General features: G+C 39.3%; 1 protein-coding gene across 1 annotated transcript in view; it reads left to right on the top strand.

The window, feature by feature from the left end:
• The window catches only part of LOC113036012 (calcium-binding protein 8), a 57180-nt gene extending 46013 nt beyond the window's left edge, over window positions 1-11167 (top strand). The window contains exons 5-6 of the mRNA XM_026191992.2: window positions 1053-1209; window positions 7449-11167. Of these exons, the coding sequence (XP_026047777.1) occupies window positions 1053-1209; window positions 7449-7576 (285 nt within the window). The 3' untranslated portion in view covers window positions 7577-11167. The remainder of the gene's footprint in view (window positions 1-1052; window positions 1210-7448) is intronic.
• The last annotated feature ends 2343 nt before the right edge of the window (window positions 11168-13510 follow it).

The raw sequence follows: 13510 nt of genomic DNA, 5'->3' as shown, positions 1-13510 counted from the left end.
AGCATCTGGCAGCTACTCATGTCTTAATTCCCATGGAGGCAGTAAGGATATACTTAATACTTAATGACATGGTGTAATATGTTATCTGTTGTTAATCTGATGCTGCACTTACCAAAATTTAAGACCAGAATAATTTTGTAATATCCTGATACATGAAACCTGGGAATTGAAAGCAGATGCATTTTGCTTTTACCATGACTTTCTTAATCCATTCATTCTTTTCTGTAGCTCTATAAACTAAAAGTGTTACCAAATTTTTATTCCTACAGTGTGCACAATGGACACAACATCAATATAGGAACAATATACGTTGCCTTTGTTGAAAGTAAATATCAGTGAGTTTATACAAGCGTTTAGACGAATTCAGAGGAACTCGCTGTCCTCGCAACTGGCTCGGGACACACTGCTCTTTGTGATTTCATTATGAGTCAGGTTTGTATCATAGTCCGGCTCTGAAGCTTTTCTTGTTGCAGAATAAAAAGTAAATTAAATTATCCTACTGCTCCTAAGTAAAGCACTGCTTTCCAGCAAAGCATCGCTCGCCAGCAAGATCTTCTTGATCTGACCTTCAGACACCTCTGGTTTAAAAGTGGGTGTGTCTGTAAACACTCAAACAGAACCATAAATCAGCCACTCTTTGAACATAACTCTACCTCATTCAATTTAATCAATGCATCAGCGTTACGCAATGCTCAGATTAAAGTAAATGTATAGGAGTGACATCTGTAAGATGTACAGGGACGTACTGGAACATGAAGAGTGATTTATTCATTTGAACTTTTTGTCCTTTCTTACAGGGAACATCACTTATTGTAAGTCGCCCTAAGCAAAAATCTACTCAGATTTCTTTTTTTCTTTTTTGTACTCCACAGCTTAGGGCGATAGAGACTGTATTTGTAATGTTTTATTGAGGTTTGCAGTCTAGTGGAACTCCTAGTGGAAGGATTGTGTCACGCACTACCCTGCCAGGCACGTACGGCAAGCTTATTTATGTGAAGGGAAAATGGTCTCTTTCTTTTTAAAAATCTCCTCCTCATCTCTTTCTCCCTCAGTTCGACATGCAGAGAATCACCCTGGAGGAGCTGAAACACATCCTGTTCTGCGCCTTCCGTGACCACCTCACCATGAAGGACATTGAGAACATCATCATCAATGAGGAAGAAAGCCTAAAGGAAAACTCTGGCAACTGTCAGACAGAGTTTGAGGGAGGTGAGCTGAATTCCCTGAGCTGGCTTTGCACATAGGCACGAAGATATATATATATATATGCCGGCGTGTGTGTGTGTTGGGCTAGTCGTGTGTAGGTAGAGACAGAGAAAGTAATCCATTCTGTCAGGAAGAATTTGATCTGTCTCATCGAGATCTAAAGCCAACACAGTCACAGCACACCTGCTGATTTATTAATTTGGGGGCTTTCGTGGGAACTGGTGTCAGCTGGTCACCTGTTTAGAAGCGGCACAGATGAAATATACATGAATTCACTCTGCAGAACTATCCAAGATCCATCCAAGATTCATGGATATCAGAGCAGCAGAGCGTATTATAAGACTTTCACTCTTATCATAAAAACAGGAAATGCAATTGTTTCTTTCAAAACCATTTAAAATGTTTTTTAAATGCCAGGTTTGGAGTCAGATTTGATGAATCATCCCTTTCAGTCATCTCTGCTTTGGGTGCTGAGAGAAATACATTTTAAACAGACCACAAAGTGACTCAATTTGCATAAAACATTTGCAGTTTGAAATGAAATGAAACTTGGCAGTGTTTTGTCACAGCACTCGGCATTCAGGCCAGGCAGTTCTGAGCATGTATGTGGGGGGGATCGTGTTAATAATCATCTGTTTGGCTGTAACTGAACAGATGCTCTGCAAGCGAGAGATATGTTCAAGCAAACTTTGTTACTAGAATGTATTTATCTTCTGCTCCCCACTTAAAAAAGCTTCAGCCTCTTCAAAACTGCACATAAAAAGTTATGTTTTGGAATTTTTTCCCCAGTTTCTCACCTAAACTCATGTGTCTATTCAGCCTTGTTACATTTTAGCATGTGCAAATTAATTGATTCCATGTGTGTTTTGAAAGCAGATTAAAAAATGGCATCTATTGTGTTTCAACACCAGAAACATGACTTTTAGAAGCACAGAAATCTGAGTCATAACACCAGCAGCTTCTACATGTCCCAAAGCAGCGTCCCAGCCTGCTTCGTTATGCAGTGAGTCTGTGCTTATCAGTCTCTTAGGTTAATACTGTGTGAATTAAATTCCAATGTGTTGAGATTTGTCTTTGTAGCCACGGCCGTTTATATTTCTTCTGTGGACCAAAATGACTCTCAGAAGCATAAGAGACTTTAATGTCTCTCACAAACACACGTGCCTGTGAATAAAAAAGGGATTTACTAGGCCAACACTGGTGTCACTGAGAATGGACAAAGATTGCACAAGCACTTTATCAAGCTCTTAAAACTGGTGTAGAGTGATGACAACATGATGACCCTACTAGGTTTATGATTAAGGCTGCCCACTGCAGAATCTATTGAGCCCAAGGTCTTCAAGTACCACCTGCCACACAGGGACACCAAAAAAGTGCTCAGTCATGGAGAAATCGATACATCAAGTCATGGTGTGATTCATACTGAATACGATTCATCATGCTACACTTGTGCTTATTACTTCAGCTTTCTGATATATGAGGTAGCACAAGAGGCAGTTGATTTCCCTCTGGCTTTTCCTCGTTCTGGATCAATATGGTGGGAGGCTGAAAAACAACTGGAAAAAAATGTAACCACTGATCCATAGAAGTTCACCAGACGCTGATTCATTGCTGAACAAATTGCACCAATAGCATAAAGTGCGGAGAAACATGCTGGAGCTGCAGCAGCCATCCAGAGTGCCACTTGCAAGTGTGGAAATCAACTGCGATCCATGAATGTCACAGCTGCCTCACAGGTGTGGAGATTTAAGGGCATATAGATTGAATCTCTATATTGCATACGCTGGTTAGTTTGTGCACTTGCGCTATGTAAGGTGTGATTTCTGACTTTTTCAAAATATCAGCGTTGTTGTTGCTGCTTTCAGCATAAAAGAAAAATCCCCCTGGAACACATTTAACAGGTTCAACTAAAAAGCAACTAAATTACGCAGCAATTCCCAGTTTAGCCCTCAAAACTCTCTTTTAACTCGCTTTCCTTTTTTAATGCCTTTATCACCATTTTGCACCACAGATTCTGCTAAAGGCTTCAGGGCGATTGTGGCTCAAGAGTTGGCTGTTCGTCTTGTAATCGGAAGGTTGCCAGTTTGAGCCCCTGGCTCGGACAGTCTCGGTCGTTGTGTCCTTGGGCAAGACACTTCACCTACCGCCTACTGGTGATGGCCAGAAGGGCTGATGGCGCCATATGGCAGCCTCGCCTCTGTCAGTGCGCCCCAGGCCAGCTGTGGCTACAACTGTAGCAGTGTGTGAGAGTGAATGAATAGTGGTATTGTAAAGCGCTTTGAGGGGTCCCGAAAAGCGCTATATAAATGCAATCCATTATTATTATTAAAGCATTTTGTGTGCTTTATTAAACCTCAACTCTTCAACTGCAGCCTACAGCCTGACCTGCTCATATTTAATTTGTGACAAATATGTTTATAATATTTATTGTGACAAATCATACTTTTGCACCACCGTTCTTTTGTAGCCATGAGGTTGGGAATCTATTACCTTTTCAATATTTCTTAAACCTTCTTAATTAAAAATGCATGGTGTTTACAAGCAGTCAAGCACACATTTACTTTTCTGCAGGAGTCAATGTATTTTGATTCTTCTCAGTACTGAACAAGAAGAAATGTTGCTAGTAGCTGAACAAATACAAACAAATACAGAATCACTGCATCATAGTCTGCAAATGCTCTTTGATTGTCTTTTAATAGCAGTTTGGAAATCAGCATCACAACAGTAACAAGTGGAAGTGTCATAAATTAAACCAACACAGTATGGATGTCAGCTAAAGTTACCCCGCTGGATAAGGACAGAAGGATGAATGCATTAGTCAGCAGCCACTAAGCCACCGAGCACTTTATTACCTTGAGACCACAGTGGCCCGGAGAAAGTCCTCTGTGGATATTTGGCAGTTGTATCATTAGGCTGGGCGGCTGCAGAGGTGTTTTATGAGGCCGACATTGGATTCAGTTGACTGGACTTAGAACGATTGTCTAGACCACAACTCTCCTCCCATCTTCAGTCCAGCAGCTGAACACATGTTCTTTCCATTTGTACCCTGCTAGCTCATCCTCAGAGATGTATGTGAAAGATTGGGCAGATTTTGTTTAAGCAAGACTTTAAACGAAACTGATTTAACAAAAATTGTGACATGTGTAAAGTCCCTGAACTCTATTAACGCCATAAGATTTAATTGACTTGTTTGGAGCTGGTTGGGGATAAACTGCCTTCAGACGTTGTGGTAACATTCAACAATCACAGGCTCCTCTGAAGAAGAAGAAGAACTTAAAAGAAAGCAAATTTATGACTACAAAGCCGGGGAAGGCTATGAAAAAGATTTAAAAGCACTTCCAGCTTGCAATTTCCACTGTCCAAAATGTCTTTAAGAAATAGTAGCTTAGAGAGATGGTGGAAGTCGTGAAAAAATGGGAAACAGGAAGATTTAGCTGTCTGAAGACTCATGGTGCACTTCTCCACTGAAACTGCAAAACAATTAAAGATCATTTCACCTGCCAGCAGCGCTGTTTTGTAACAGATGAAGACTTTCATGTTGTGTCAGCAGTAGATTAAGATTTAGGGAAACAGGTTTATGGAGGGTAATACTGAGCGGAGAGTGATTTCTCTACCAGCTCCTTAATTTCCATCTATGTGACACAAATGTCTAACAGATGACACTGTGAATGTGAGTAACTGTCGGTGTCAGCATGCTGTTCCTCAAAAGAAGCAGCCAAAAGATCTGTTCTTAGAAAACTACCCTAAATTGTTTGTGTACAAGGAGCAAACCACATTTAGACTCTTCACTCACCCAGTGTTGGGTTATGTAACCTTGGCATTTCAGTTTGTGGTCTAAGATGTGGATAAAATGACAAGTTTTATATAAATTTGAAAGCCTGGAAAATAATTATTCAGCTCAAAATTGCCAAGTAATGAAACCACCTCAGCCAAAAATGATGCAGCCTTTTCTGTCCCACATTCCACATTTTCTTTGGAGCAGCACTCAAGAAGCATTTTTGATGACTTTTTTGTGTGAAAGTTAAGAATAGTGCCGTGTGTCTGCAGGTCTTTGGCTCAGCCTCCCTAATTACTGTGGCCCGGAAAATCATTTCACTCACTGCAGGGAGGATGAGCTGCTAAATAACTGGTCAGGGAAAGAAATTGATCGAGCCAGAAGTAAAAACCTGGCCTGCTGTTGTGAAAATGTGTGTCAGTTTGAAATCCCATTTCATGACCTTCAGTTCAGCATCCTGTCCTTTAGTCTAAACTCAGGGTTTATGGAGACGAGATTTTAAAATCCTGAGTTTGAGGTTTTTCGATGAAATACAGAAATCTCCCCCAAACACATTATACCCCCTCACTGCTCATTATTATACAATAATACTCTTCCTTCCTGTTTATGTGAATGAGTAGAAAAAATATTAAAACCTTCTCTCAGTGTGATGCGGTTAAAAAACAGCACAAACTGCAGCTTTCAAATGGCTCAAGAGTCGAATTGCTACCTTTCAGACAGTTTCAATTAAAATGAAAGAAAGAAAAGAAAATTATTACCTTTGAGAAGGTAATTAGGATTTTTTTGCATGTATTAGACTATATTAGCCATGAATCTGGTGTTCCTGACTAAAGGTGACTGGGTGGGTTTTTCAGTCTGAGCCCCCGAGCTCTGAAACTCCCCTCTGGTAAGCTGCACAATAGGTGAAATCATTAAAAATACTTTTTTTTTTAAATCTGTTTTTCTCCTCCAGTCCATGTTCTGTACTTTTCTTTGGGTTTTACTGACCCGTTTCTGCTGGTTTTATCTGAATATCTCATGTAAAGGAGTTATTTAAAGGTGCTTCAGGAAAAGAGTTGATATATAACGAGGTACAGCGAGCCTGTTTGACAGAGTTAAAAGGAAATGTTAGAATACATGCTATTTATTTAAATAATCCAATCTTTAGCTTAAAGATTCTCCTATCACTTTAAAGCCGCTAGACTAATTGGGCTCTGTTTTGTGAAATTTGGCTGTTGCTGTGATGTCTGGACCGCTGAGTTGTGGCTTAGTGGGCCTCTCTGTTGCTTCTTTCAGCTGGGATCCAGAGCAATAATTCTCCTTGTCATGGCCTATGGGAGATCACACCTCAGGGTTATTTCTTTTGTTCTCGGCTATAGTAAAACATTTCACAATAAATTATATTTATGTGCTGAACCCAATTCGAAGTAGGTTTGTTAATAAGTTATAAGTTAACGGAGGAAGCTGGGAAGGAAATGTGGAAGGTGGGGAGACAGGAAGGAAATTAATGCTAGAGATGGGAATGAAGGGAAGGGAGAGGGCACAAAAACAAGGAAGCTCACAAAGAGACTGAAGTAATGGACGAAGACGTAAAAAAAATTAAAGAAGAAAGGCTTCAAGAAAGAAGGGAAGGAAACAAAGAAGGGAAGAAGATCGGAAGGAAGGAAGGGATGGAGAGAGAGATGAAGAAGCTACCACTGGCTGCTCTCTTATTCAGGAGTCACCACATATTTGATTTGGCAGATTTTTCCAAATTAAATATTCATGCAACCCACAAAGGATTTGTGTGTCCTTCTGGGGTCAAGCTGGGAAATCTTTTGTTTGTTAGCCGATGAAGATGGTACGGATATGAGGAAAAGATGAAGATGGTTAGGAAACAAGGAAGTGAGAAAGGGAGGGACACATAGCAAACCAGGAGTGGAAGGAATGAGGTAGGAAATGAGGAAGAAAGGAACGGAGGCAAGGCGACCAGCGAGGAAGATGAAAAAAAGAAGGAAAAGCCAATATCCTGAATGCTTCTTGTGCGTGGGTGTGCTCATATTCAGATCTTTTTCCTCCAAGCCCCAGAATTCAACATCTGCCCTCTAATAATCCGGACTCTTTCCACGTGGGACCATCCTTTGCTCTTGGTCCAAGCTGAGTTCTTATCCTCGACACCAAACCACAAAAAAGACAACAGAGCAAGACTTACATTTTAAGCATCTTAGGGCACTTTGTAATACTATTCAGCTTTGAATGGCATTAATCTTTCCTGGGAGAGAAGTGTTGACCAATGAGCTGAAAAAGTAACACTTCACAGCAAAATAAACCATTGAAAGTCTGATGTGTGTCAGTGAGCCCTCTGTTTTTCTTCATTATCGTTGTCTGGGCACAATAAATGATTTATCCAGAGTCTTATTAGAAGCAAAAGTGGTACCATCATTTAAATCTGCTTATTTTTTATTTATGTCCTTCATTTGTGTTTGTCCGCTTCTCACATCTCTTTCAGTTCACCCCTCAAAGAAGAACCGTCAGACGTGCGTGAGGAAGAGCCTCATCTGCGCCTTTGCCATGGCATTCATCATCAGTGTCATGCTCATCGCAGCCAATCAGATGCTGAGGAATGGCATGGAGTAGCTGTGCCCACTGTGAGCTGGAAACAAGCCAGCCTGCATGTGCATGCCAGTGGGTGAGGTCGTGTCCCTGTTGATTGGAAAAGAACTGCAAGGAGCAACGCTCGAAATAATCAACGAAATCTGTTTTTAAAATTGTTTTTAGTGTTTTTGAACGAGGGCCACGTCTCCACCCGACGTCCAATAAAACCATGAAGCCAGCATGAGGAGTCGCGCAGGACTCCTCCCCCTTTACTCTGACAGGGACACTCAAGGGCTGACATTACACATAACATACTGGTGTCTCTGTTTCCCTGGTGTAATAAAAAATAAATAAAAAATCCGACAACGATGCAGGAGTTAAGAGCTGTTCGCTTTCCCAGCAGCCGAAAGTGATGCACTTCTGCTGATCTGTCACCCACCAGAAGACTCACGAGCTATCAGGGCTGCAGTCTGGCTCCCAGGAGAGAAAGGAAGGAAGGAAATATTTGCCCTCTTATTAGTGCTCCTGAGAAAAGATGATGGCAAAGCTTGCCACCACTGAAGCAGGAGGATCTGTACAGGCCACAGCTTCTCTCACGTTATAATACTCCAGCACTCCATCTAACTACTCTCTGTGTGTGTGTGTGTGTGTGTGTGTGTGTGTGTGTGTGTGTGTGTGTGTGTGTGTGTGTGTGTGTGTGGTATACAGGTGTGAATCCATTGCATTCAACTGTGTCATAATGTGTAGGTGGAAATAGCGAGGATAATGGTAGAATCAGAGTGGCGAGACGTTTTTCCAGCTGAGAAAACTTGAATCTTGCCTTTTAATCTAAAAGTAAAATGTCTTGTGGCGTTGAAGCATTCAGGCTTCATGTCAGAGTTCCAGCACCATGTCTTTTGCTACTCTTTGATGACAAGGGACTGCTACCTAACCCTAACATATCACTGTTTTAAATACTTATTTAACCAAGATTTTATGATCTGGAAATACATCTGTGACACCATCATGTGGCATCGTCATCATAACTCGTTTAGGAAGAATACAACCAACCAAAGACAAGTCACCACCAAGAGAGTGATAAAGTGTTTCAGGGTGGATTTTTTTCATTTGAATTTTGGGTGTTTTTTGTTTTTTTTCTTGTCCTTTAAATCACCCCACATCAATTTAAAGATTTCTTAATGCTGTGAAAAATTGCTGAGCAGTTCTAAAACCCAAATTTAAAAGTTTAGTATCATCATAAATGTGGTATATATTATTAAAATCAAAGGGTTTTTCAAAATTAACAAGGTACACTTAGATTTTTCAGCTGTATTAACTTAAATCTGGGTGGCTCCACAGTGTAGCGCTTTATGCATTATTTGCCTTCTAAACAAAAACTTTCAGGTTTGATCCCAGGAGGAGGTTTGAGTCCCTTCAGGGCTGCGTCAGGAGGAGCATCCATTATGGAAAAACTGACAAATCGAACATGTAGAGCTACCTGCTGCAGTGACACCTTGTGATTAAGGGAGCAGCTGAAAGTAGCTTGCATTATTTTAATCTTAATCCAGTCACACATGACTGGATTATCTGCAGAACCAAAACTGTACAGAGTCCGCTGATTTATAAATCTTCTGATTTATAAACTATTTTTAAAAAATCCTTATTGATTTTAATTACTTTTCACAGCAAGAGTAACTAAAAGAGTCCACTCGTACTCTTGTTTTAGATAACTAGATCTTTATTTCTGTTCTTTAAAGATGCATAATGCTCTCTGTATCTGTTTGATCCTGGGAAATTTCCCTGGACATGACAGTTTTAGATCACACCTTCTGATCGCTTGAAGAAAAAAATCTGCAAATTAATTGATACTAATAACAGTTTTAAGTTGCAGCCCTTTGGCTGCAGAATAGACAGAATAAGAAAAATGTAATCATGTGCACATTAAATGCAGCTTCAAGGCTAGAACCCAACTTGTGTGGAAGAAAAACATGTCACTGACTCACTGACTCAAGTACTCACCATAATGAAGACTATATTTTATGACTACAGCGATAGAAGTCAAATCGTGCCACTCTTAAATAATTCGGAGGCAAAACAAACTCTCTAAGGCGATGTACAAACATTCTCACAGCACTGAATAATTTGACGGTTCCTCTCCCACCGAGGACAGCTCTGAACTCCTGCACTGACTCCCCCCCAGGGGTCAGAAACACCCCTATTATCAAGTGCATGCGATCAAGTCAGTGTCTTCTGTAAATACTGTAACCCATGTCTGAAATGTCTCCAGTGTCTGTTGAAGTGTACAGTATCTGTGTGTGTGCATGACCGTCGGTGCTCTCTGCTCACTCGGGTTCAGAGGTACAGGGAGGAGGCTCAGCAGGAGTAGAGGCGGCTGCTTCATCACAAACATGCCAGGTGCAGGCGGTAAAGGCCCTTTCTGTTTCCTCTCAACCCTCCTGCCAAAGCCATAGAACTCTGCCGAGGTGAACCAGACAACACAATATAGACATTTTCCCCTGTTCCTACATGGAAACACAAGATCAAACGGGCATTTTTTTTTTGGCATAAATATGTATATCATATCGGACTCAGTTTGTTCCTGTTATTGTTTTTGCACTGTACCTATCATCCATTCCAGTGAAACGATGCAGAAGGTTGTAGGTTTGTGCAATAGTGCCATCTAGAGGTGAAGTAACATCACACTGGCCGTGCTCTTGTCTCGTCACGGTGTTTGCGTGTTTCTCCCTCTCTGCACACTCATGGGAATGTGCTGTCAGGCAGGACTCAGCGTTATATTCACAATATGTGGAAAATATATTGATATTGAATGTTCAAATATGAGGATATGTATAATGTATAGGTTGACTTTGCTCTACCTACACTTCTGGCAGAGCAGCACTTGCAATGCGAACACATAATTAAACGGTGTATTTATAGGAACAGATTTCTTGCCTATGGCAGACAAAGTGATTTTAAACGTGTAAAAGGTTTCATTCACAGATGATTTATTACTATCGCACCCTGGAGACTTCATAAAGAGCACTGCTGCAAAAGCAGCCTAAACAAACTTGTACAGTAGGTCACGCTGGTTTAGTTTTTCATCAAAATGCTTTTTTTCTTTTACTATTATTTTTGAAAACGTTACAGCACTGGTGGACATTTCCTACCAAAAAAGAACTAGACACTACTGTTATGTAGTGGTTAATTGGAAAACTGTTTTATCACGAATTTCTTATTTAGAAATAATTAAAATTTTATTTGATGGTTTTTGTTTTTTTTTTGGGATGGATACTGTTATTGCAGTGATGCTGTAATTAAACTGTCTTCACCCCAGTAGAATGATTGCATGACTCCATCACTGAAGTGGATGGTTTGTTTTGGAGGGGAAACGCACAGTGTCTCTTTAGTAGCATGGTGGTTGGATCCCACATTTGTTTCTTATGTAACATTGTAAATAGCTACTAAGACAGCATATCTATTGGACAAGCACATATTATACATACTTTGCACGTGCAGTATTTAAACATGTAGGCTAGAGAATGACTTTCAGTTGTACTATTTATTAGAGGAATACTAATTATCACTGTAAATATGAAAATCTGTACAAAACATCAAAGCATTAAGAATACTTGCAATAAAAAGACATTTTCTAAATGGTGCTGTTTGTCTTATTATGCAGTAGACTTGAGATCTCAGTAGTTATTAGTTCAAGATCAGGACACAGTGTTTAAGGGATTGTACATTTCAAAATATAATTTACTTTGAAGCTATCTGATCCTATGCCATGACATTTAAAACATTAACATAATGCTCACTTAAATAAAAAAAAATCTCTCACTTTGTGATTTTTAAAAAAGCAAATAGAATGCATTTATCAAACACTTTTAGTTAATGTTTGTTATGGAGTACTGGCAGAAATCTTTAGCCATTCCTCGTTGCCTCAGGGGCAATGATTTATTTGAACATGTGCAAACATAAATGGAAATATACGTAAAATAGAGTTTATAACAATATAACAAGCTTGAAAGTCAATATTTGGCATTGTAACTGTTATTCTTCAGTTCTAGTTTTCTTGTCATTTCCACAGGAACAGTTTTCCCGGCTTCTTGAAGGATATTCAGAGCTCGTCTTTGGGTGTTGTCCGCCTTTTGTTCCGTTCTCGTGTCACAATTATCCCACACTGCTTCAGTAATATTGAGGTCCGGGCTCTGGGGAGGCCAAGCCATGACTGATGCTGTTCTATTGTATGTTTTTCTATCCAGGTATACTTTTACTGTATTGACAGTGTTTTGGGGATCATTGCTATCCTGAAAAATGATGCATTTGCCAATCATATGCTTTCCAAATGGCATTACATTGTGGATTAAAATCCATTGTTACTTTTCTATATTCAAGATTCCATCAATCAAGAGTTTCCCATCCTTAAGAATAGCTGCTTCTTCTTCTAACAATTTCTGACAAGGGTTCAGCAAACGGTAGATGAATCAGCTGAAGGGCTAGATGCACCTTTCAGGTCCTGTGTTGGGTCTTAACTCGATTTTTCCCTCTTATTTCTTAAGGACATGACTTTCAGATATTGTTAATATGCTGTAGAGGGTGTGTGTGGTTGAAAGGCAAGGCCTGAAGAGGAAATGAGGGTTAGGTGAGAGGAATGGTGGAAACATTGGGGTAAAACATGGATTCACTTATTATTAATTATTAAACACTTATTATTAATGGAGCAGTAACACTGAGAAAAAAATCATCAAACTTTTACTCCTACTGACAAAATTAATCAAAAGCATTTTTAACTATGCACATTAAAAGTACTATTGAATGGGAAAAATCACATCTATCTGGATTTCTTTGCTTGTTGATTTCCAAACTAATATAAGTATTTTTCTGTTCCTTTGCACTGATTTTCCCCTTTAACTGAATTTATCCTGCCAATGCTTTTTTGCATGTGCCATTTGCTGCCAGAAATCAGATCATCTTTTTCATATAAATCTATGTACAAAAAAAACAAATGTAACCATCCCCCTTTTAAAGCTGGAATCGGTCTTTGACTTTTCCTTTATTCTTCATTGCTGTATTACCTTTCCTCCTTCTGACCTTACTCTTTATGGCCACTTTTAGCATAAATATAGCATCTGGTTTAGCAAACCTTATAAAGGGAAAATTGATCTGAGGAATGGGAACAAAGCAAAAGTCATCATGAACGTGTCAGTTGAGGCTGTTAATCAGTGGGATACTGCAGGTCACCCTGCTTAAAAGCAGTCCAAATCCCTCTTTACGTGAAGCCTTTGCTTTTATTATATACTTCATATAACATATCATATTTATTTCTAACCACCATGACACCACAAGAGGGAAGCATTAGGCACTGAGATGGTGAAACTGCAACTGATAAAAATGCAGTTCATACATATAATGCAGCAAGCTAATCGATCTGTTGAAATTCACAAACACTTCTGCAGAGTAGATACATTCATTTCATTTTGTAGAATAAAAATATAATTTCCTGCCTTGTTTAGTATCACTATAATAGAAGGACACCGGCGCTAACAGCACCCTGAAATCTACTCTGCAACAGCAATGAAACAATGATGGAGATAGAAAGATAAAAACCATACCATAGACCATAGAACCTCATTTTGGTGCAAAGTCAGCAAATTTTATAATTTATAAATTTTTCAATTTTATATTTTATATTCCCCTTGCCATAAGAGCTGGGTAACACCCAAATTTCTCATCTGTGCAGTATTAAAGGTTTATTCTATTCTATTCTAAAACTTTAAAACTGTTTTTATTCTAGTATATGACTTTTATGATCACTGAAATTAAAGTTAATATAGATATAGCTTAAAAATAATTGGACAAATAAGTGCCTGGAGATGTTACCAAAATGGCTCCAGAGTGTGAGAACATGTTTAGTACAAAAGAAAGAAGAAACAGATTTTGGTTCTCACTGTGAAGTGAGGATATAGTATAAAAATAATTGGTATCAATAGCTTTTAC

This window comes from Astatotilapia calliptera, chromosome 14, assembly GCF_964374335.1.
Source record: "Astatotilapia calliptera chromosome 14, fAstCal68.1, whole genome shotgun sequence".
NCBI lineage: Eukaryota > Metazoa > Chordata > Actinopteri > Cichliformes > Cichlidae > Astatotilapia > Astatotilapia calliptera.
The sequence above is the reverse complement of the archived record's forward strand: the minus strand, read 5'-3'. Positions and strand labels throughout refer to the sequence as shown.